This window comes from Ursus americanus, chromosome 2 (genome assembly GCF_024610735.1).
Source record: "Ursus americanus isolate L20-20 chromosome 2, mUrsAme1.1.p, whole genome shotgun sequence".
Lineage (NCBI taxonomy): Eukaryota > Metazoa > Chordata > Mammalia > Carnivora > Ursidae > Ursus > Ursus americanus.
In genome coordinates this window covers 69,693,657-69,719,060 of record NC_142128.1, presented here as the reverse complement: position 1 = coordinate 69,719,060, position 25,404 = coordinate 69,693,657, and the positions used below count along the sequence as shown (strand labels likewise).

General features: G+C 40.5%; 1 protein-coding gene across 4 annotated transcripts; it reads right to left on the bottom strand.

Annotated features, from left to right (window-relative positions):
• Positions 1-1,803: 1,803 nt before the first annotated feature.
• DDX59 (DEAD-box helicase 59) lies at positions 1,804-23,904 on the bottom strand. Of its 4 annotated transcripts, none has more exons than XM_045787714.2 (8): positions 23,622-23,904; positions 21,607-22,529; positions 20,314-20,481; positions 16,852-16,941; positions 10,462-10,713; positions 9,207-9,359; positions 8,599-8,727; positions 1,804-2,881 (listed from the first exon to the last, which is right to left on the bottom strand). In XM_045787714.2, the coding sequence occupies exons 2-8, from the start codon at positions 22,411-22,413 to the stop codon at positions 2,618-2,620; spliced, it is 1,863 nt and encodes a 620-aa protein (XP_045643670.1). In that variant the 5' UTR covers positions 22,414-22,529; positions 23,622-23,904; the 3' UTR covers positions 1,804-2,617. The 4 variants fall into 4 exon arrangements, with proteins under 4 accessions (XP_045643670.1, XP_045643672.1, XP_045643673.1 ...); XM_045787716.2 differs by having other exon boundaries at positions 23,717-23,904; XM_045787717.2 differs by having other exon boundaries at positions 21,607-22,424; positions 23,717-23,904.
• Positions 23,905-25,404: the final 1,500 nt, after the last annotated feature.

The window sequence follows — 25,404 nt, the reverse complement described above, 5'->3', positions numbered from 1 at the left end:
TTCAGAAAGCTGAAATTTAAATTTTTTAAAAATTATTGTTTGTAAACGTTTTATGAATTAGTATTTGTAAAAAGTAAACATTTGTCTTATATTCACCTTATGTGCAATCCTGTCAAATTAACATCATCTTCACACTAACTTCGCAGAACAAGGGAACCGTGTTTACTTAATATCATTGGTTGGTTTTCATACTGTGGCCCTACAGCCTCTGGGGTCACTCTAAGTGTGCCTGGGAGACAACAAAGGAGTCCTATCTGTCCGGAGTCGGTTTACTTTTGGCTGCCAGGAAAGTCACCTTGAATGACACGTCACCTCTCGCATCAGGCCTGCCTACATTTATGGAGCAGGCTTTGTGTAGACTGTAGTGAGCAGAAAATGTAACGTGGCAATAAGAGGTGTGTTGATATTAATTCCATAGAAGGGGGCAAGCTGAGTAACATTCAGCCTGCCAAAAAAAAAGTATAGTTTTATCGGGAAATATGACAGCTCATCGATCCAACTTCGATTTATAAAAGTAAATTAATCAGTGTGAGTCAGAGTTTAAATACATGGCAATGTTCTTTGTGAAGATGTGAGGAAGCCAAAAAAAAAAAAACTTTGGCTTTTTAAAAAAAATTCTGATTTAACCCTCATGATGAGCTTGTGCGTTTGCGGCTCGCTCCCCCACCACTGTCTCATTCACCTGCTGCCTTAAGGAAGAGAGAATTTCAGAGGGTGGTCAGTGATGGCCAAGGCAATAGCAAAGTTCAAAATGAGAGCGGGCAGAACTTCGGGTTGTAAGAAGGCAAATGAAGGACACGAGTCGTGGTGGGAACAGAAGCCAGCCAGCCAGCAAATTAAGCCGACCAGTGCGGTTACGTTATAGCCCAATACTATTTATTTTTGATTAAAGATAGTCTTTTAGGGCGCCTGGCTGGCTCAGTTGGTAGAGCACACAACTCTTGATCTTGGGGTTGTGAGGTCAAGCCCCATGTTTGGCATGGAGGTTACTTAAAACAAATGGTAGTGCCCATTGGTGATGGTTTAAAAAGTTCAATAAAGGGGCACCTGGGTGGCTCAGTCAGTTAAGCGGCTGCCTTTGGCTCAGGTCATGATACCAGGGTCCTGGGATCGAGTCCTGCGTCAGGATCCTTGCTCAGTGGGGAGCCTTCTCCTCCCTCTGCCTGCCATTCCCCCTGCTTGACAAATAAATAAAATCTTTCAAAAAAAATTCAGTAAAGATTTTTAAAAATACGCAGTCTTCTAAATACGTTGAATTGCAAATCTCTCATAATTATACTGCTTTTATTTATACACAGTTTGAGTCTAATGGAAAAGTGCCCTTTCTCTAGTGAGTATTACGAACACTTTTAAGGTCTCTTTTATATGTTGAGCATCGTGCTAACGCTTTGATTTCAACTCTCAATGTACCTCTGCTACAACACTCTGGACCTTCATAGCTGCCTTTCATCCTTGAAACTGGACATACTTATCACTTGACAGCAAACTTAGAAACAGGGTGGAGAGAGCCAGAGTCTTGAGGGTTCATATTCTTTGGGGAACTTCTGACCCCATGCTTTCCTTTGGGTGGAGACAACATTAAAAAACTATCTACACATGGGGTGCCTGGATGGCTCAGATGGTTAAGCATCTGCCTTTGGCTCAGGTCATGATCTCCAGGTCGTGGGATGGAGCCCCACGTTGGGCTCCCAGCTCAGTGGGGAGTCTGCTTCTCCTTCTCCCTCTGCCTCTCCCCCTGCTTATGTGCCGCTCCCCCTCAAACGAATAAGTAAAATCTTAAAAAAAAAAAAAAAAAAAGAAACTACCTACACAGACTCCAGTTAGTTATATGAATCTCTGGCACACCCTTTTGGGGAGGATGTTTTGGATATAAAGCTTAAGTGTCAATGTTTATGTAACATACTATCTAAATCCTGCAAGCAAACGGACACCAGCGGTTTTTAAAGAAATGAAAGTATTGATGCATCAAAGCAAAACATCTATTGTTTTCTTCTAGTATTTATCAGTTGAATTAGCAAACTGAAATTAACATAAAACTCTAAGTAGCAACATTAACATGACTTGACATTATTTTGATAAGACCATATTAAATATAACATAAACTTCTATTTACCAAGCTGAAGGGAAAACAACTAAGAATAAAAGAGATATTTCATATTTATCGTTTAAAAGAAGTACCGACCATTTCTTCCAGCTTCCATCATTTACTTTCTTCCTAACATTCATTTATTCAACAATAATCCAAGCGCCGCTGGGCTTACAGCACTGCGGGGACACTCAACAAAAGCACCACCATTCTGAGTCCGACTCCTTGCTGTGCAGGTTCCTGGTTCTCACAGCAGCTCCAAGGATATTTATTGAGGAAAAATTGAGGCTTTGTCTAGACAGAAAAAATCTTATTTTATTTAGCAATTCATTTTCTGATTTTTTTTAATTTATGAGAATTAAAAGGGAAATAAATACAATACTGTGGTATAAATTTGAGATTCAATTTAAAAAATTTAAATTATGTTAAATTTTTTTGTTTCACGTACATGTCGCATTTACTCAAACCATATGGTTATACAGAAATTTCACTCATAATACACAATAAAAAATTGTTCCGTGGTATCACAAGTCATTTTTGAGAAGTACTTTTATCATGTTTTCTAATGATGTCCATAAGATTAGCTCCTGTAACCAGATCATTCTGTGTCTGTTTATCTTTCTGTTGTTCCTTTCTTTTCTGGTCATGAAGATAGGGGGAATTTAGTAACTGCGGGGGCAGAATGGATCCTGTGGGCTTCACTCTTTTTGCAATATCCCAGAAGAGTCTTTTTGAATTGTTATTGATGAAAGTAATCGCTGTTCCATGTTGGCCTAATCTCCCCACTCTTCCAACCTGAAATGAAATGCAAAGGACATTTTCAAAATGTTCATATAAAACCTTAATGTCTCTTGAAAGAAAATGTAGATTAGCATTTAAAGAGGCTTTGCTAAGATTAACATTCATTCACAAAGCATGTTTTTGAACTGGACATCTCAATGTACTTTGTGAAATCAATTTAGTAGACTGCCACCGGCATATTTTTAGTGAAATAGCTCAAACAGAAAATATCACAGTGACCACATATAATACAAGTATTGTTTGTGAAACTTGTGTTCCAGTTATGTATTGTGTGTGTGGGTGTGGGTGTATGTAGGGGTGGTAATGACATGAAGATGCTTCTTACTGTGGGTAGGTTAAGGTAAAAATTTTTCAAAAGTTACTGCTTTTAGAGCAAGAGGACTATTTGCTTTAGAGTACCTCGGTGCCTTTGAAACGTGAGATTTAAGCAAGTTCATTTTTGCGTATTTATTTCGCATTTTGATAAAATTAAATGGACACAAATTGGTGATGGAAACACATGATAAGAAACAAAATTAACTTGTTTCCAAATATACTGAGAAACTCTTCAGAAGAAGGGGGTAAATATACAGTCATGGGCAATTTCTGCTCCTTAACTGAAATGTAGAATGTAAAGTCTAGATTCAGAGTATTTAAATTAGTTGCTGCCAATATATAGGACATTTTTAATGTAGTAAAAAAAAAACAAAACAAAACATGGCCCTCTAGGGAATGAGACTGGGAACAAGTAAGGGAAGAAATGTGGTTTTATTTAATTATGTTACTGAATTTTTCCAATAAGACTAAAAATTAATACAAAGTATAGCTGTACTCACATACTGGGAAGAAAATATTTGCAAACCATGTATCTGGTAAAGGTTTTCTAAGAATATATAAATAACTTTTACAAGTCAACAATAAAAGGACAACCCAATTTAAAAATGGGCGAATAATTTAAACAAACACTTCTCCAAGGAAGATACACAAATGGCCTGTATGTACATGAAATGATGTTCATTAGTCATTAGGGAAAATGCAAATCACAACACAAAGGGGGGGGCCTGGGTGGCTCAGTCAGTTAAGCATCAGACTCTTGATTTCGGCTCAGGTCATGATCTCAGGGTCATGAGATAGAGCCCTGCGTTGGGCTCAGCACCCAGCACAGAGTCGGCTTGTCCCTCTCCCTTCCCCTCTACCTACCCCCTGCATGCTCTCTCTAAAATAAATAAAAATAAAATCTTAAAAAAAAAAAAACACAAGGAGATACCTCTTCACACGCATTAGGGTGGCTATAATTAGAAAAATAAATAGGGGGGCGCCTGGGTGGCACAGTGGTTAAGCGTCTGCCTTCAGCTCAGGGCGTGATCCCAGTGTTATGGGATCGAGCCCCACATCAGGCTCCTCCGCTATGAGCCTGCTTCTTCCTCTCCCACTCCCCCTGCTTGTGTTCCCTCTCTTGCTGGCTGTCTCTGTCTCTGTCGAATAAATAAATAAAATCTTAAAAAAAAAAAAAAGAAAGATAAATAGGTTTGATAAAGATTTGGAGAAACTGGAACCCTCATATATCACTGGTGAGAATGTAAAATCGTGAAGCCACATTGGAAAAGAGTCTATCAGTTCCTCAAAATGTTATACACAGAATTATGACCCAGCAATTCCATTCCTAGGTGTATGCCCAACAGAAATGAAAATGAACAAATGTTGGCAAGGATGTACAGAAAAAGGAACCCTTGTGCTCTGTTAGTTGGAATGGTACAGCCTCTGTGGAAAACAGCATGGAGTTTCCTCAAAAAATTAAAAATGGAATTACCATATGATCTAGTAATTCCACTACTGGGTATTTACTCAAAAGAACAGAAAACACTAATTTGAAAAGATATATGCACTCCTATGTTTACTGCAGCATTATTTACAATAGCCAAATTATGAGTGTCCATCCATAGATGAATGGATAAAGAAGACGTGGTGTGTGTGTGTGTGTGTGTGTGTGTGTGTGTGTGTGTGTATAGGAGTATTAGTCATAAAAAAGAATGGAATCTTGCCGTTCATAACAACATGGATGACTCTAGACAGTATAATGCAAACTGAAATAAGTCAGTCAGAGAAAGACAAATACCATATGATTCCACTCATATGTGGAATTAAAAACAAAACAAATGAACAAATTAAAAAAGAGACAAACCAAAAAAGAGACTTTTAACTATAGAGAACAAACGTTATGGGGGGGGTGAAATACATGAAGGGAATTAAGAGTACATTTGTCATGATGAGCACTGAGTAATGCACTGAATTGCTGAATCACTATATTGCACACCTGACACTAATACAACACTATGTTAACTATACCAGAATTAAAAAAAAAAGAAATGAAAACCTATGTCCACACACAAAAAATTGTACATGAATGCTCACAGTGGCATTATTCACAGTAAACAAAAAGTAGAAACATGCTAAATGTCTAGCAACCAATGAACAAAGAAAGGTGGTATATCTTTTCAATGCACTATTATGTAGCGATACAAAACGTACTGATACATGCTACCACATGAGTGAAACCTGAAAACACTGTGATCGGTGAAAAAAGCCAGAGAAGACTACACACCATATGATTCCATTTATATGAAATTTCTAGAAGAGATAAATCTATAAAGACAGAAAGTAAGAGTAGTGGGGTGTGTGTGTGTGTGTGTGTGTGTGTGTGTATGTGTGTGCGAGTGTATGTGAGAGAGAGATGAAGAATGGGGAGTGATTGCTGATGCGAGGGTATGGGGTTTTCTTTCTGTGATAAAAATGTTCTAAAATTGACTGTAGTAATAGCTGCACAACTATATGAATATACTAAAAACCACTGAATTGTACACTTTGAAGTGATGAATTATATCAATTGAGACATAATTTATTCTGAGGTATTTTATATGGCGACGTAAGCTTTTTAAAAAAATAACTGCAATAGTCTACAAACTCTAAAAGATTTAACAAATTCAAAATTATTTCGCAGAAGCTCCCTGCCCCTAAATTAAAAGCAGACACATGGGGCACCTGGGCGCCTATGTCAGTGAAGAGTCCAACTCGTGATCTCAGGGCTGAGATTAAGCCCCGCGTCATCGAGCTCCATGCTCAGTGGGGAGTCTGCTTCTCTCCCTCTCCTTCCGCCTCTCCCCCCACTCATGCATGCACCCTCTCTTTAAAATAAATAAATAAATCTTTAAAAGCAGACACATAAGAATACCTACTATAATTTAAAATACACATATCCTAGGTGCCTGGGTGGCTCAGTCAATTGAGCATCTGACTCTTGGTTTCAGCTCAGATCATGATCTCATGGGTCCTGAGAGGGAGCCCCCAGTAGGGCTCTGCACTCAGCGGGGAGTCTGCTTGTCTGTCTCCCTCTGCTCCTCCCCCCACCCATGCTCTCCCTTTCTCTCTCTCTCTCAAATAAACAAAATCTAAAATAAACAAATCAATAAATCTTAAAAAAATAAAATACATGTATCCTAAAAAAACCAAATATAAATAAAATAAAATAATAAAATACACATATCCTTTGACCTAGCAGGTCTCCTACACATTTCTCTTACAAATATACTGCATGAAAGGCATAACTATATAGGGGGATGTTCAGTGCAGCATTATTATTATTTTTCTAAATAGGCTCCATGCCCAGCATGGAGCTCAACACGGGGCTTGAACTCATGACCCTGAGATCAAGACCTGAGCTGAGATCAAGAGTCAGACGCTTAACTGACTGAGCCACCCAGGTGCCCCATGCAGCATTATTTAATAACAGAATATTGGAAACATTTGATTTCCATCAAACTATAAAGGATTTATTCAATAAATTATGATAATCCATACAATAGATTACCATGCAGCAATGAAAAAAAATCAAGCCCAATTAAACAAGTAAAAACATTTAAAGAGTTTAAAACAGTGCCTGGCTATATATATGGTAAGCATTTCATATACATTAATATTTTTAAAATGGTACCTATTATGTATGCTAATAAGGAAAGATGCCTAATAAATATTTAATAAAGAAAGCAAGGCATAGACAGTTGGTGTAATACGGTCCCATTTATGTAGTAAGTGTAACAGGGTATGCACGTACAGGTGTATTTGTGCATAAATAGGCATTTATATTTTCTGCACCATTAACTGTCATGACTACTCAAAGGTAGGAGGGCTATCTTACAAAGACCTATTTCTCATTTTGGGGTGCCTCGGTGGCTCAGTCAGTTGGGCATCCAACTCAGTTTTGGCTCAGGCCATGATCTCAGGGTCGTGAGATCGAGCCCCATGTCGGCTCCGCTCAGCAGGGAATCTGTTATAGATTCTCTCTCCCCCTCTGCTCCTCCCCCTGCACGCACATGCGCATGTGTTCTCTCTCCCTAGAATACATAAACCTTAAAAAAAAAACCCATAAAATGAAGACTTATTTTTCATTTTATATCTTTTGTTATTTGCATTATTTCTCATTGTGTATATTCATACTTTAATTACTGAAGCAAGCAAGCAAACAATACCCTGGCTACAGAACTAGAAAAGCAGGATATGGGGCCATTCTGAGTAGAAACTCTACAAACTTCAACATCCCCTGAGGCCATTGCTCAGGGTACATTGTGAGTAACTGAGAGCCACAGGGCTGACCTTGGGATAGAAAGAAAAAGTTAAATAATTATAATCAGCATATTCTATTTAAGAAGCAAAGAAACTTCTTAAGTATCTTAATATTTTACATAACATAATAAAAAGTTATTATAAAAAAGTATCTTAACATTTTAGAAAGATTACCATCCAAAATCATTAAAAGTTTGAAAGAAAGTAAACTTCAGTGATTTGAGCAATCCCCTCCTGAGTGATAATCGACTCCCTGATGCACCAAGCAAGAGAGGCACTGCTAGATTGCTAAGTACAAATACAACCGACAATGCACTCAAGACACTAAAAGCGATTCCGTGGGTGATCCAACTAAATGTGGCATTCAGAGGTAATTCTAAGAACACGACAGAAAGCCTTTACTTGAAGAGTCTGTAAGTGATGCCGGAGAAGGAAGACGGGTAGCAGTCAGAAAGATAAGGTGACGCTAAGAGAAAGCTCTATTTCTGCTGGAAAGAAGAGCTGCTGTTATCTCTGGCAGCAAAATAAACAAAACTTTAATAGGTGAAAGTCTAGAACAAATAAGGATATGAAGAAGAGATGAAGACAAGATTCCTAAAAAAAAAACCAAATACTTTGGCGGATCAATTTTATTTTGGCTAGATATATTAACTTAAAACAAAGCCTTTTTTTTTTTCCTGATTATAAAAGCCATTTAATATGCTTACTGAATAAGAAATACAAAGGAAGTAAAAATAAACGAAGAAACTACTTAAAAATTTTTTAAACTAACATTTTAGGTTATTATTTCTAATAATTTTTAACCCATTTTAGGCATATAGTTTTTTAAAACAAAATTTAGTTTATATCCATATATACATATTTTTAAAGATTTTATTTTTAAGTAATCTCTGCTCCCAACAGGGGGTTCGAACCCATAACCCTGAGATCAAGAGTCACGTGCTCTACCAAATGAGCCAGTTGGGCGCCCCATACATACATGTTTTAAAAACAAAATGATGTAAGAGCTTTTTTTATGTCTATGATAAAACTTTTTTTTTCCTTTTTAGTTACCGTTCTATTGACAATGCCTTGCCCAAGAAAACTCACGGTGGAAACATATAAAATCTCTTTACCTGATGCACGTACTCATCCATACTTGAAGGCATATCGAAATTGACAACCAGCTTGACACTGATCAAGTCTAGGCCTCGTCCCAGGACTCCTGTGCTCACCACAACTTCATAGTCTCCTTCAAGTAATCCCTTCCCCACAAAGCAACACAATTCATTATTCAGAATTTATCTTATGTGGTTTTATATAATTCAGATATCTTTTCTTTTTTCAAATCGTTCTTCAATATTGTTGTTGCCGTTATCTTTTCAATAAGCAACGGTCTTAGTATACCTGAGAAACGTATGTAGTTTAAGTTCTGCCTGGCCCCTCCCCATCCCCTGCATCAATTTTTTTCTATTAATATACTCTGGCAAACTTTTCCAAGGGTGAATTCCTGTTCTGCCCCAGTCTAAACTGACCCAATTTCAGAAATGGTGGATTCTGAATTAGGAATCTATTTAGTAGATTAATCCCGTAGGGAACAGGCTTATTGCTCTCTGAGCAAGACGAACAACCAGCTCACAAGTCACTGCCTGCCTGAAGTTCTTGCAGTCAGTAAGACAATGTCTGCTTTAGAAACCAGCTAGTAATATGGGGTCCCTGGAAAGGAGAATGCTGAGTGTCGAACCTTCAATATGTTTTTCCTTTCTGTTTGTGATTTCTCCGAATGTATAGATACGCTTTTTAGACCTGTGATTTTCTGCACTGCCTCGCTCAAGAGATCTGCTCCCAGCTTGCAGTCCACAAATACTAACACTGGAGGCTTGAAGAGTTTCTTATCCTGAAAAATGAAAAACATGTATTTAAAATTATTCATAGAACATAAATTACGATGAGAAGTTTTTCTGAAAGCATCAGTATAAGCTAGTTATCAATAGGTTTGTAGAGGAAAAATGAGTGTTAAAATGAGTGTTTTCTTTAAAATATGCAGGAACAGAAGCATAAAAGTCTACTGCCCTTACATTTCTCTATCATTTCACTATTACTGCAAAAATAATTTTAAAGCTTTGAGTGCAATTTTAAATTTTAAATACTGTTCATAAGTAAATACAAACTGTATTTAACTTAATACTTCATATTTTTAATTAATTTTTTTAAGAGAGAGAGACCACATGCACGAGCTGGGGGAGAGGGAGAGGGAGAGAGAGAATCTTAAGCAGGCTTCACGCTGAGCGAGAGAGGAGCCCAACATGGGGCTCCATCTCAAAACCCTGAGATCATAACCTGATCTGAAATCGAGTCAAATGCTTAACTGACTGAGCCACCCAGGCTTTATACTTTATTTTTAAGTAACTGTGCTGACACATTATCACCCACTTAATAAATTTGTGTTTAAACAAGTTACTGCTGGGACACCTGGGTGGCTCAGTCGGTTAAGCATCTGTCCTCGGCTCAGGTCATGATTCTAGTGTCCTGGGATCGAGCCCCACATCGGGCTCATTGCTCAGCAGGGAGCCTGCTTCTCCCTTTGTCTACCATTCCCCCTGCTTGTGCTCTCTCTCTCTGACAAATAAATAAATAAAATCTTACAGAAAATAAACAAGTTACTGCTAAAAAATTCTATTTCTCAAGGACAGAATGGCCAAGAAAGAACCTGTCTTTATCTGATACATAAAACTACTAAAAATTTTTGAAACAAAAAAATGTTATTTCGGAATAATCTTGATATTTCAATGTCTTTCCATGATACAGAAAATAAAGAGCAACCCTGCATCCACACAGCATTTATTTGATCCCCAAAGAATCCCAAAGGAAAGCAATTTATTATTAAATATCTATAGTAAATTCCCCAAAAGCTGCATCTAAAAATCACTGTCTTAAGAACCTTGAAAGAAAGATGCAAACACAATCTACAAAACAGGGTTGACTGCTTTCCTACTCACATTTAAGATTTCAAATAATTTCTTCTTTTTGGCTGGTTCTTCCACCCACAAAATAATCTGGCGCACGCTGGGACAGGGCAGGTTCTTCTCCCCAGTGACGATTCTCACGGGATTATGCAGAAGCTGGCTCGCTAGGTGCTCTATGCTAGCTGGAATTGTAGCTGAAACTAAAATGGTCTGACAGTCATTAGGAACGTTCTCCAAAATGTCAAGCACTTGTTGTTGAAAGCCCATCTTTAACATGGTATCAGCCTAAAATGAAATCATTTTAAAGTTAGTCCTACTTGACACAAAAACCCTGAGCCACTCAAGGAAAAAACAGATATGATTAAGAACCTAAAAAATCAAAAACTTTTACACAGAATATACCACACGATGTCCAAAGATAAAGAATTGGGAAAATATGTATTTATATAAAATTATATATTGTATAATTATATGTCTTTAGTGATGTACAAAGATTTTTATGGCATTATTAATAGTGGCAACAAATATATAAACCCGAAATATCCATCAATAGGGGATTTGGTAAATACAATATGGTAGATCCATCCACATAATGCAACCCTATGCTATCATTAATTATGAGCGGAAAGTCCTTTATTAAGTGATAAGGAGTCATTACTAGAAGGAAAAAAGCAAAGTACAGAACACTGTGTATAATGTGATACCATTTGTATATACACTCAAGAAACTTAATTGCTAACTCTGGGGAAAAGGCTTGCAGGCTGTGGGAGGGAATGCAATTTAATTTTTCATTTTACAGCTTTTTGCAAAGCTTGGGGCTTTTTTTTCTACCATGGACATATATTTATAATAAAATATTAAATTAAAAAAATTTAATATTGAGGGCTTTCGCTTCTGTATATACTTCTGCACTGCTAGTTTTTAAAAACAATTTATGTATTACTAAGCAAACAGAAGAAAAAATTTTAAGTTAGTGTTGCTTTAAAAAAATGAAAGATAAAGGCTATCTTGATTTTTTAAATACAATCCAGGTGTCTATAATTTTGAAAACTAAGAGCATTTAGACTAAAGCATTGTATTTTTGTTGTTTTTTTTTGTTTGTTTTTTGTTTAAGTAGGCTCCATGCCCAATGTGGGGCTTGAACTCATGGCTCTGAGATCCAGAGTCCGAAGCTCTACCGACAGAGCCAGCCAGGCACCCCTAAAGCATTGTATTTTTAAGTGTCCACTAACATGGAAGATTGAACACTAGTTTTAATATTATTCATTCTATGACATTTAAAAAATCTAGTCATGATGACCTAGGTTTGATCCTGGCTCTACCTATGACCTTAAATTAAGCATGCTAATGAATGGCTGTACGCCTCAGTTTTTCCTTTTACAAATGAGAATGATAATAGGAACTACCCCATAGGGCTGTTATGAGGATTAATGAGATGAAATACATAAAACACTAGGGAACATGCCCACAGCATGTAAGTCTCAATGTTTCAATTTACCTGAGACACAGAGCATGTGCGCATGCACAAGGTAGTCTATCTTGCAAACACCCCTGCTTTTTCCTCAATAATCCCACTAAAGCCCCCCTCATCTCAGGAGATGGCCTTGCTTCTCCTGGTTCAGAAAACAGGCCATCAGAAATAAATCTGCCCAGTTTCTCTTCTCACCCAAGCTTCCCTGCATCTAAAATGTTTACACTAAAATGCCCCAAATCCAGCTGCTTCTCTCCAGCTCACAGTTGAGACTCCTCTCATCCTGTCACCCCCACACCAGAAGCCATCTACCCCAAGCATCCCGAATCTTCTAGAACATAAAACATCTCTGTTACTCCTCTGCTTAACCCTTCCAGTAATTTCCCATCACACATAGAATAAAACCCAACTGGGGCGCCTGGGTGGCACAGCGGTTAAGTGTCTGCCTTCGGCTCAGGGCATGATCCCGGCGTTATGGGATCGAGCCCCACATCAGGCTCCTCCGCTATGAGCCTGCTTCTTCCTCTCCCACTCCCCCTGCTTGTGTTCCCTCTCTCGCTGGCTGTCTCTCTCTCTCTGTCAAATCAATAAATAAAATCTTAAAAAAAAAAACAAAACCCAACTGCTAAGCACAGCCCGAAGTCCTACGGTTTTCATCATCGCCTACCACTCCTCCATGTCAGGCCCCACCCGCTACACCAGCCTTCTTTCTGTCCCCAGCTACCCAACGCTTGCTCCCACATTAGCTCTTGCACATCGGCTCTTCTGTCTGAAGCAGTCTGTCCTCCAGATGGATCTTCGCTTGGCTGGCTCCTTCTTGTTCAGGTCTCAGCAGAAACGACACTCAGCGAGCTCTCCTCTGATACGAACCTAACTCCTCAGTTGTCTCTGTCACACGACCTGTGTACCAACATCTGTCATGGCTTATCTCACTTTCCCTTGTATCCTCAAAACCAAGGACAGTGTCTAGCACATAAAAAGCCCTAAAAATGCATCTGATGAACGAACAAGCATTCATTAATTCTAAGCACTGAGAAAGCACTATCTGTCAGGCAGCTTGCTAATCAGTGGGTCCCAAATCTCCCTAAAGACAAGAATCACCTAGAAGGAGTTTTTAAATATTCCTGGACTCCAACTCAGGCCTACTGAATCGGAATATCCAAGTAAGAGATCTGGTCTTCTATTGCATTCACTCAGCACACTGGGTGATTCTTACCATCAGGGAAACCTAGACCAACACTGTGCTGGACTGTGGGGATATAGCAGGGAACAAAATACAAGAGAAATGATACAGTCTCCACACAGGTCAACAGAGCAGAGAGGAAAGAAGGGCTGAAGTCTATCTGGGGGGCTGATGGAAGGTTTCAGAGCCATGGACACATAAAGAAGGAAAAGCACGTAAATGGGATGGGAGAAAAGTCTAGGCTAACGGACAGATATGCGGAAGACACAGAAGAGTGACAGAGCAGATTTTTCTAATCCTAAAGGAATTACCTTAGTCTCCATGACTGACCATTCTGGTATCTTCACCCTCCTCTCAAAACAGTGGTCTCTCTTTTCAGGGGTATTACTTGTTCTCTGTTCCTTCCTGGTCTCTCAGACTACTTCTCTGTTTACAGACTCATCTTCAAACTCCACAAGCAGACATTTAGCCCCGGTCCCTGTCCCTCTCTAACTTTCCTCCCTTGGAGAAACCAGTGTGGCTCATGGATGTTAATGCCCATTTCTCGTATCCATACAATATCTCCCCTTCATCCACCATTCACAAGAAATCCGACATTTCTAAAACCAAACTTAAATATTATTGTCAAGCCCCAACCCATACCCACTTGTCCTTTACTTAATATCAAAGGCACAACCAGAATCTATGAAGCCCCCTCAACCACCTTCTTCTTCATCTTCTCTCATACTCAGTCATCAGAAGATTCATGAATGATTTACGGCGATTCTCAGATGTACTCATGCCTCCCACTGCCTCCGCCCTGTCCCTGACCCTGCTCACCTCTTGCCTGGGTTGCCAGCCATTCTGTCCCACAGCTTCTTTCATCTTTAAATTCTCGTGCATGGAGCAACAGAATAACCTTGCTAAACCACCACTGTCCACATGTGACACCCCAACTCAATAATTTAGAAAGCCTCATTGTTTCCCACATCAAGTCCAAAATCCTCTGCCTTCCTTCCAAGGCCTCTATAATTTGACCCCACCCTAACTACCCAACTGCACTTCCTACCACTTCTCAGGAAGAATGTTTCAAGCTGGCTGGTCTCTCTGGGCTTGTGCTTGGCCTTTCTGGCTCTGCTTGTTAGCTTCTTCACCTGGAATACTTGATACGTTTTCTAGTTTTCTAAATCCTTTTCCATCTGTGGATGACCAGGTCACATCCCATTACAGCGGAGAAGCCATTTTTTACGGTGCCAATTCACGCATTCTCTCATTTCTCCTTCTTACCTTAATTGTCCCGAACAATTAGCATATCATACACAGTCCCATTACTTTACTAACAGCTTATATCAGGAGTCAGCAGACTAAGGCTCTTGGGACAAACGCAGACCTTCATGTGTTTTTGTAAACAGAGCTTCACGGGAAAGGAGTCACACCCAATTATTCACCTACTATCTATGGTCGTACTGAGCAGTTGCAACAGAGACCATGTGGTCCCCAAAGCCTCAAATATTTACTATGTGGTCCTTTACAGAAAGAGTTTGCCACTCCCTGGCCTGTATCACACCTTTCAGTACTGTTGTATTTCAGTATAGATAATAATGTTCTTGCCTTTATTTCAAGTGTTATGTCTTTTTCCCCAGTAAGATTTCAGCACTTTGTAGGCTGGAATAATATTTAAAATTTCTTTGTGATGCCACCCCAACTGACCCAGGGTTGGTCAATCTGTACAGCACTTCTGTGCCAACGTCAGTTTCAGTACGTGACCAATTACGTTGTTTAGCAGCTCATTTCCTTAAATGCTGAGGAGCTGGGACAGCGGCTGCACAGAGCAAGTACTCAGAACAGGTTTGCTGAATGAATACTCCTTCTGTATTCTGAGCACAGCACCGAGGTGCCCTGTGAAAGTTCGTTCATTGGCCAAAGTGAGAATATTGTGGAGAGGAGCAAGCAGGAAGGGAACGTAACTTTAAAATCTGTATGAGGGTCATTTTTCAGGCTCACGGCATGGTGAGAACTTCGGAACACATGGGCTTATCAACAACGGGAAGCCCACCCGTACTTGCAGGGGTGGGAGTAAGTCTGATGATAATCAGATGCAAAATCAGCTGAAACGAAAGGCACGCCAGGAAATGCTGACTCGGCGGTCCTTTGTAAAGGACTGAAAAATAGTTCACAATAGCCAAGGTATGGGAACAACCCAAGTGTCCATCAGCAGATGAGCAGATAAAGGAAATGAGGTGTACAAATATTCAGACTTAGAATTCCTTCATGTTTAGTAAGGTGGATGGGCCTGGAAGACATTATACTCAGTGAAGTAAGCTAGACAGAAAAAGACAAATACTATATGGTATCGCTTGTATGTGGAATCTAAAAAAGTTAAAAATAAGAAAATAAAAGTCAAATTCATAGAAATTAGGAGAAAAATTACTGCCGGGGGCTGCAGAGTGGGTACAAGAGGAAGAGGTCTGGGGTTAAAGGGTAAAAACTTTCAGTTACAGAATAGATAAGGTCTGAAATCATAACACGGTTACCATAGTTGACACCACTGTATTGTAGAACTGAAATTTGCTAATGGAGTAGAATTTAAATGCTCTCTCTCACACACACACAAAGTAAATACATAAGAAAAAAAAACAAAAAACTGATAAAGGACTGAATAACATTACATTTATATAGGACCGTTCAGTCTATGAGGCACGTTCACAATCATCACTTCATCCTTGCCACAACTCTGGAAGATTAAATGACTTGCCCAGGGTCCCACAGTGGGCGGAGTAAAGGCTCAAATCCTAGTCTCACGGGTCTTACTTGTGTGTCCTTTCCACATCCTCTGGTACCCACAGAACGCGGGCCGCATTGCCATCACTGGTCAGCCCCTGGACCCCACATTTCTGATCACTGCTGAGCCCCTGCTCTGTCACGGCTGGTGGTGTATGTGTGAACGTGGGCGTGCGATGCACGGCAGGCAGAACCGGCCTGTGCCTAGTCTGGGCGGACACGCGGCTTTCTGTCCTCATGCCTGTTCACATGGTGGCATATCATCAGATAATAACGTACTTATTCCACCTTACTAAGCAAACCGCAACTATAAAAATGCCTATATGCTCTATGTCACACTGAAAATCACAACCACAGACACCTATGTCCACATAGAAAAAAAATACAGGTCATCCAACTAAGCATTAGCTACTTCCAAAATCCCTCTTAACAGTTACTTGCCACGGATACATTTATTTTTGTAGACAAATGATAGCCAGTGTCAAATGTTTAAAAAACTTATCACTGAGAATATAACAGGTGTTGGATTTGTGTTTTCTGTCACTTAGGAAAAGACAGCTGATTGTATTTATTAACGTGGTTTAATTAGTCGCACTATAGGTTAGCTGCAGTGCCACACAGAAAGCAGCTTAAGAATGACTACTGCAGGGGCGCCTGGATAGCGCAGTCGTTAAGCGTCTGCCTTCGGCCCAGGGCGTGATCCTGGTGTTCTGGGATCGAGTCCCACATCGGGCTCCTCGGCTGGGAGCCTGCTTCTTCCTCTCCCTCTCCCCTGCTGTGTTCCCTCTCTCGCTGGCTGTCTCTCTGTCACATAAATAAATAAAATCTTTAAAAAAAAAAAAAAAAAAAGAATGACTACTGCAATTAAAAAAAAAAAAAAAATTTCCCTCAATTTTTTTCTCTTGGGAGAGAAAAATGCCTGCACACACGGTGAGATTATATAACTATAATATACTTTTCATAAATTATATAAAATTACGTGACTTACGTTCTAACCCACACCACTTACCTCATCTACTACTACAATGTTCATACCATGGAGCTCTACAGAGCTCTGTTTTATTATATCCAGAAGTCGCCCAGGAGTTGCTATGATAACCTGAAGAACAGAGAAAAAGAAAAAAAAATTAGATAATACTCCTTCCTTCTTTCTATCTATACTTACTGAGTGGCTAATATGTGCCAACCACTGGGTTGAGTACTCAGAATTCAATGATGATTAAGTCACGCATAGTCTCCGCTCTCATGAATCTCATAACACAAAGAAAGGAATAGATAAATAAATGTTCATGAGGTCAGGATAGTATGCAATGAATGGAGGCATCTATCCAGTCCCAGCTAATATATAAGCTAAAATCTAAAGAAGCAGTGGGAGCTGGTGAGGAGAGGATGGAGGGAAAACATCCTAGAACCTTCTGAAGCTGGCAGGCCACTGAGGCTTCCACAGGGTGAAGAGGGGCGGGAAAGCCTTGGATGAGGCCTGAAACTAGGCAGAAGCCAGACCAGGATGGGCCTTGCAGGCAGGCCGGCCGCTATTTGGCTCTGTCAACAACTGCAAATCCCTCAACCTCTTTGGGCCTCTGCTGTTTTGCTTTTAAATTGAAAGGTTGGACTCAATGATTTCTAAAGTTGCTTAAGGCTCTTAACACTTCTATAATATATTAGTTGAAGCAGTGGTTAAAAGCAGGGCCTGTTTAGTCAAACTTCAGTAGGGATCTTAGCTCTAGCACTTAATCATGGTGTGAGTCTCTGTTCTCACATTCATAAAATGGAAATGATAATAATTACTGTGAGGATTAAATGAGACAGCGCCTGGTGTAAAGTATAGTAGAGTTACAAATGATCTAATAAATTCAATTGTATTCCACTTTCCAAGGACACACCAACACAATGGTGAGATCGCGGAGAATGATAAAATTTCAGGGTTGTAAGGATTTTTATCTACAGAAATACAGAGTTCCGCTTAGTTTCTTCATAAATACTGTAAACATTTAAATCTGTTTTAATAATTGTGAACTGAGTTCATCCCTTCCGTTCCTATTCCATTTCCCCCTCTGCTGGTTTGGAAATTATGAACGTTTTCCCCCATTCTTTTAGTATGGGAATTCCCTTGAATTTTAATCAACATGTATAAACTTAATAAAGTCTAAAGTAAGTAGACATACTTATCTTTTTTTTGAACAATCAAGGGCAAACAATTTAACACCAATCACAACAACTTACCTGCACTTACATGCTACAGTTGGCCAGTATTTTACTTCTATTTTTTTTAAACCCACAGATTTTTCATCATCACTTTTATTTAGTTAATGTTTGTTTACATTTACCCACACGCTTACTATTTTCTTTGTTCTCCATTCTTTCTTTGATACCACACCTTCCTTTCCAGAATCTTTTTTTTTTTTTAAAGATTTTATTTATTTGACAGAGTGACAGCCAGCAAGAGAGGGAACACAGCAGGGGGAGTGGGAGAGGGAGAAGCAGGCTTCCCACTGAGCAGGGAGCCCGATGCGGGGCTCGATCCCAGAACGCTGGGACCATGACCTGAGCCAAAGGCAGACGCTTAATGACTGAGCCACCCAGGTGTCCCAGAATCATCTTCTCTATATGCTGAATACCTTAGTTTAGTGTGCTTTTAGATAAATCTACTGGTAATAAGCTCTCTCAGTTTTGTTTATCTGAAAAGGTCTCTATTTTGCCCTGGCTATTGAAAGATCACTTTGTTGGACAGATTTTTCAGTTATTTTTTTCTCAGAGGGTGTCTGTGAAAGACACGGCCTGGCATGGGGAACGGGAGAGGCAGCAGGCTGACGAGGGGGCCTCCGGAGAAAGGTGACACTGCACAGTAGGTTGCAGTCTAAGGGGGTAAAGAGGGTGCAGGGTGGAGTCTAGGAAGGAAGGCATCACTGTGGGGAAGGGAACAGAGATGAGGATGGGCAAATGGTTACATATAAGATGGTTGATCGAGTAAATAAATACATAACAGATAAGAGGTAGCAGGTATAAAATGCCAAAATGAATCTTGCTGTGTTGAATTAGAGTTGGAAGTATCAACATGAACTCATGGTCTACGATAAATGTAGATGTGGAAATACACACTTATGGAATATTCTCTCCTTCTATTACTCAGAGGTTCTAGAAGCAATGATAACTTAACAGCAGAGAGCAACAGCAATGAGCCCAACCAAGAGCCCAGATCTTGGTTTCTAAGTACCATCCTCTACCAAAAGGAATTATGGGCTCATGATTCCAGGGTTGAGCCAAGGAAAGAACAATGTAAGCATGAATGTCTTCCTCAGATAGAAAGAAACAAAGTGTTCCAAGAATGATGGGGATATAAAAAAGGACACAGAAACCAGTTTCACAGTGCTTCCACTGCTCAAACTGGAGACAACTAGAGAACAAAAACAAATAACAGTGATAACAGATTATAATCCTTTAAATATAATAGGTAATCATGAGTCATACTGATATATATATATATATATATATATATATATATATATATATATATATAAAAGAATACATTGGAAATTTGGTAAAGCACAAGAAATCTACAGTATGAAACTACTCAAAATACTTAACTAAATACAAAGGGAAAAAATAAACTTTACAGTTACTTTACAGATATATCAACAGTAAAAGAACAAACAAAATGCATATCATCTAAAAGGATGCAATGAAAAGAACAAAACATCCCTTCCAGGATATTCCTTTCAAAGATACGTAACTTGAATCTAACCAATTGAGGGACCTTCTTCAAAGTAAGCAGTTTATAATCCTTAAAGTATCAAGATCATGGGAAAAAAAGCAAAGACTGAAGAACTGTTCTAAGCTGAAGGAGATGAAAGAGACAGGACAGCTACATGTAAAATGTGGTTCTGAACTGGATTCTTGTGCTATTAAAAAGAAAAGTTGACGGGACGATTAGTAAAACATGAATGGGCTCTGAGGAGTCAATGACAGCCATGTGAACTCCTGAAGCATTCCAGCGTATCCATGTTAATTTCCTGATCCTGTAACTGTATTGTGGTTACGTGGGATAATGTTCTCATTTGTAGGAATCACACTGTAAAGTATATTAGCTATGGATCCTTAGATAAATGCCATCTTTCTGAGATTCAACTTCTCAACTGTGAAAGATGGGATATGCCCACCCACCCTCAAGAGCAAATGTGATGATTAATAGAGATAATGCACGTTGAGAACATCCAACAGTACTTGGCATATGACAGGCACTCAATAAACTGTGTTCCTTTCCGATATAAAACAACCTTTAAAAAAATTATGACTTACTTGGCAAGAATTTAAAGGTCAACCTATAAAAACTAAAACAAAATTAAATAAAGGCTAACCTAAAATCACTCGTCCATGTCCCTTAAGGGCAAAAACAAAACACCACCACCAAAAACCCCAGCTCCCATACTGCTTATAATACCTTTCAAAGGCATCTTATCAAATTGGTGCTTACCTTCACATGTTGTCGCAAACGATAAAGCTGTGGGGGTAAGGGTAAGCCCCCTACCAGAAGCACGGTTTTCATGCGTGGCAGACCACTCATCAATTCTTTAGCTTGGCTCTCTATCTGAATGGCTAACTCTCTTGTTGGTGTAAGGATGAGGGCAGATGGAGTTTTGCTCTGCAAAGATGTGAAAAACAAGTCTAAAAATGCCAGCAATTAATTCCTGCAGATGTGGACTAAATCTTCAAAGTGATTCTGGGAGTGTTCCCATCAGCCCAACTGAATGTGAACCCTCCTGCCTACTGCTCACTGCAGATTTTCTCTCCAAAACCACCATAAATTGAACCCTTCCTTATATAACAGATATACAGTGAAAGGTCAAAACTGGGGCCAGGGAAAAGCACCCGCAATAACCAGGGAGGGAAAACTGAAGGTCAAATGGACCCTGCAATCTCTAACCACGCTCCTCTGAAGAGAAAACCGTGAAGATCTGGTTAAAGCCTGGTATTCCACCCTTGATAACGCCCACCCCCCACCTCTCCTGTAGATTCACTTCTTTGTCCAAAGAACTTACTGTTATAAAAGTCCTATTTCCTGCCCTATCACTCTATTTTGGACATCCAGTGAGTTTTACTTATATTTTGAACATCTAATGCTTTCTTTTTTTCCTCACATTATCCTCTACAGTTCTTTAGTTTTCCAAATTTTCCTCCTTTACCTCTCGTCTCTTTGCCTACGTTTGGCACTGGTTTCCCTTCCTGCCCTACTTCAGACCTCAGAGACTCACTAGTACTTAGCAAATATGTCAGTGAAATTAATTATGTGTGGGGGTGCTTTGCACACTATACACTAACAAGTGAAGTAAGGTAGCATTATCTTAAGATGAACCATGAATCACACTTAAGTGTGTATTTTGAATTTTTAAATAACATTCCAACTTTGGTATAAATCAGTTTTTTAAACACGAAATCCAAATTGACACAAAAATTGCAGGTCGTCCAGTCAGCAGGATTTTTTTTCCCCCCAAAGCAAAAGTTTATTTCTCGAATAGAAAATTTGTTGAAAGAAAATATTTTGTAAGGAAAGCGATTTTTAAGACCTTCAATGAAAAGATCTTTGGATCAATCCGATGAAAGAAAAATTCCCTAAAATTCTTTTTCATACAAACTACTATCAGAAGCAAAATCACCAGGCGCGCTAATGACTGAAGTTATAGTTTCAGTTTGTGGTTTTAAGATAGTTAAGGATGAAACGTGGTATATGCCTGACTTGTTTCTGAGAGTAACGCGTGCGAACTCTTACCTCACATAAAGCTCGGGTGATAACAGGAAGAAGAAAAGCAGCTGTTTTTCCAGAGCCAGTATCGGCACTGGCCAGAATGTCTCTTCCCAGAAGTCCCACAGGGATCATCTGCATTTGGATGGGGGTTGGAACTTCATAGCCTGATTTCTTCAAGTTGTGATTCAAGGCCTCAGGGAAACCACAGTGCTCAAAGTCAATAATGGGTCTGGTGACATCTTGCCCTTGAACTACAATTCCTAGCTGCCGTTTAAGATTTTCAATCTGGTCTTCCTGAAGGTTCAAAATAAAGGGGTGCTCTTTATAGACATAAAAAGCATCAAGTGGAGGCTCTGGCCCTGAATCCACTTTCTGCGGATCACTGAGTTTTAATCTTTCTTCCTTTTCCTTTACTTGCAGAAGATGTTTTGCTTTACATTCCAAACTACACACATCTTCATCCGTCTTATCACAGATGTACTCTCCGTAACGACCACACACAACACAGACAGGTTCCCCAGGTTCTGCCCAGCGCTGTGTTTTGGAAAATGACTTAACAGGCTCTTCAGAAAGATCGCTATCCTTTGCATCCTGCTCAGGTCCAACCAAACCAACCTCAGCCAACTGGCCAGCTGTACCGGGGAAAGGGCATGGTTCCGCGCTGTGCCTGTCTGATGGCGCGGCTTCTTTTGTAACTAACGCATTGGCCGCATCACCTCTGCCTTCATCCAGCTGCGGGTCTTCTGCATCTGGTTTAATTTTCTTAGCTGCACAACTTTTGCCATCATCATTAGCATTCCTCTTGATTTTTAGAGATCTTGGGACAAACATCCTCCAGTATTCTGTTGAGGAAATTATATAATGAGATTTATTTCGCCCTCAATAAAGTTCACATAGGAAGCACCATATGGTTATCCGGGAGTCAGCCTGGTGTCCCTGGGCTTTGCCTGAAAGGAATCGAAGAAGGCATCATGACACTACTTATAGCAAGCTTTTCTTTCATTCACAAATTTCCTCTGGTGGAAAAAAAAAGAGTCCTTTTCCTTATACATGGGAGTGGTGAAACTGCGCACACCACTTCATGTAGCTTTGTGCATACAGCCTGCTTCTGTTTACTGACTACCTGCACTTTGAAATACCAAATATTATAGAAATTCTGGAGTAAATCCTCTTATTACATTTTCACAAAAGAAAGCAGGAGGTATCGATACTTCACAACTGGGATCTTCAAAATCAAAACCAGAAAGCATAGAGAAAAATGCTATTTTGATGTCATGAGTAACACTTATGTATTGCTATGTTCCAAGCACAGGACTTAGTGCTTCACACGTGAACCTTATCTTCACAAGCTTGTATATAGTACCACCCCCGCACAGGCATACATATACGTTATGCTGTATTACGTATCATGATTTTTCACATGAGGAACCTTGGGCAGCTAGATTAAGTGGCTTGTCCAAACTCACACCATTACTGTATTAGAACCCGGGCACTCTTGGGCTCTAGAGCGCAAACTCTCTACCACTGCTATGCCTATTTCCACCAAAAATGTTTTTGCAAAATGACTGTGGATTGTGAAAGGCTTTTTGGGGGACTATTAAATATACTAATAAGCATTTTTCTCAAAAAGAATTCAATTTTTCCAGAAAAATTCCAACAAGAAATGCAACCGAAGATCTAGAATTACGAGCCTAATACTCTCCGGGATTACTCAGGGAACATCAAGGAGGTTGGGGGAGGGACGGCTCTTTGTCAGCAGGAAGAGCCTGGAACTCAAGTCCTCAAGTGGCGAAACGGAACCGGCTCCTGCTGGGCGGCCAGCCACTTCTCCCGCCGCGCGCTCCCGGACCCTCCCCTCGGGCGTTGCCCCTCACCCCCGCCCCGCGGCCCCCCACCCAGAGGCGCGTGCACGTCACGGCGCTGCTAGGAAACGGGGCGGGCGGGGCACCGGGTTCCGCCGGGAGGCCCCGGAGGGGGCGACTGCAAGGGTGGGAGGGGAACTGCCTACGGGGCGGGGGGTGGGAGGGGGTGTATCCTACCGCCGCGGCCTAGCGCCCCGCGTCCCAGAGGAGAGGGAGCACGACGGAAGGAGGCCCAAGCTGCTGGGCCCCGCGGCCCGCTCACTGGCGCAGACCTGGGGCCGCGTCCGCTCCCGCTGGGGGCCGGCTTCGCCCTCCAGGTGCTGGGCCGAGCTTCCTGCCGACAGGCCTGGACTCGCTTGGTCACACTACGGTTCGGAGGGGCCGTGCGGAGCGCAGAATCCACTTCGGGTTTTGGGAAAAGATCGCGGCGCGCCTTAGCGCGACGGGGAAGGCGGGGTACCGCGGGAGGCGGAGCTTGGCTGGGAGCTGGCGGGGGCGGGAAGCGAACGAGGGGGGGCGGGGCCTGGGAAGTTCCGCGCCTTTCCACGCCCTCTTCCCGGCTCCGGGCAGCTGGTAAGTTTCGGAGCCTGGTTGGAGCTGGCCAGGTTCTGCAGGGCGGGGTAGGTTTGGGGATCCTCTTGGAAGAATTTACGTAATCGAGTGGGCCGGGACTGGTGAAAAACAGTCTGACGCCCGGAAAGACTGAAGCTGGTGCCGCGGGAGCCTGGTACATTTAGAAAGTGGGAAGTCTGAGTGTAAAAGGGAGGGGCAGAAGCCCCAGAGGCCTGAAAACCCATTAAGCTTTTAGCTCGCAGAAAAACTCTGAAATTAAACGGAATAAATTTAATCCGGTGCATTTGATATACCGAATAATATTTCCATACTACCACACCCCACCCAACACCAAAAAGAAGATAACACAAAGTCACGACTCTTGGTCCCTATGGATTTACGTTTCTCTGTTTTGCTAGACTCTGGAGCTACGTGCCCCAAGCAGCTGATAGTTGAGAAGAGATTCGTTTCTTTGATTCATCCAAGTTAAGTGTAAGCAAGCAGTAGAACATTTATTTTTACTGCTATAATACTGTGTGTTGGTAAGACTGTTTTTGTATAGTTATTTATCCATTTTCCTGTGGACACTTGAGTTGTCTCCAGTATTTTGTACTTATTAGAGGCAAATTTACCATGAAGCTAATGAAACTTGAGCTTCAGAGCCCCTCAGTCCCATGGCTCCCTTCCATAGCCTAAAAGAGGAGCCTTGTCAACGTGTTCACATGGTCATATGTTTTTGTAAAATCTTCGAAAGAAGGATATTTAAGCCACAATGGATTAGGACCACTTTCTTTTTACACTCCAGCTTCCCCTCCTTCAACACTTCACAAGTTGGGTGGGTGATAGATAGCAGCAGGCATTTGGGGATTGAGCCAAACTGGGTTGAGTTGCAGATACATTTACTTGAGTTCAGTGGGAAGTCCTTTATGGGTTTGCAGTCTGTTATTATTAGCTATTGCTTTCCATCCTAGAGTAGGAAGGTGTAGGGACAAATATCATATCAGGATCTGAATGTGTCCTATAGCATCCAAAGCCAGAAGTATACACATATTGGGAGAGACACATAGTTTGAAATGTAGGAAGCTAGAAGCTGGTCTGTAAAAATGTATTAGATCTCTAAAACTGTAAGCAGAGGATCGAGTTCTGACCAATGCTTAGTCAAATGAAGTTCTCTCCCATTAGGAATGTATCCATGATTATATGATTATAAATGCGCTTTACATTTTTTCTTTATTGATGGGAATTATACAAAGTGAAACTTAACCAGAATCCCTAAGTTTGTAGGTCAAAAACCTAGAACAGAACTACAGTGATTCTGTCCAGACTTTTTTTTTTCACATCCCAAAGATTAATAATTTTAAAAAGCTGAATAAACCATGCTAAAAGAAAGACTTTGTTTTTTTACTCT

Excerpts from the sequence above, each read along its gene's own strand:
- DDX59 (XM_045787714.2), bottom strand. The coding sequence starts at position 22,413 with ATGTTTGTCCCAAGATCTCTAAAAATCAAGAGGAATGCTAATGATGAT. Across the intron at positions 9,360-10,461 it reads AATTATTTGAAATCTTAAAT|GATAAGAAACTCTTCAAGCC; the intron begins GTGAGTAGGAAA and ends TTCATTTTTCAG. Across the intron at positions 8,728-9,206 it reads AAAGGAAAAACATATTGAAG|GGATTACTTGAAGGAGACTA; the intron begins GTTCGACACTCA and ends TTTGTGGGGAAG.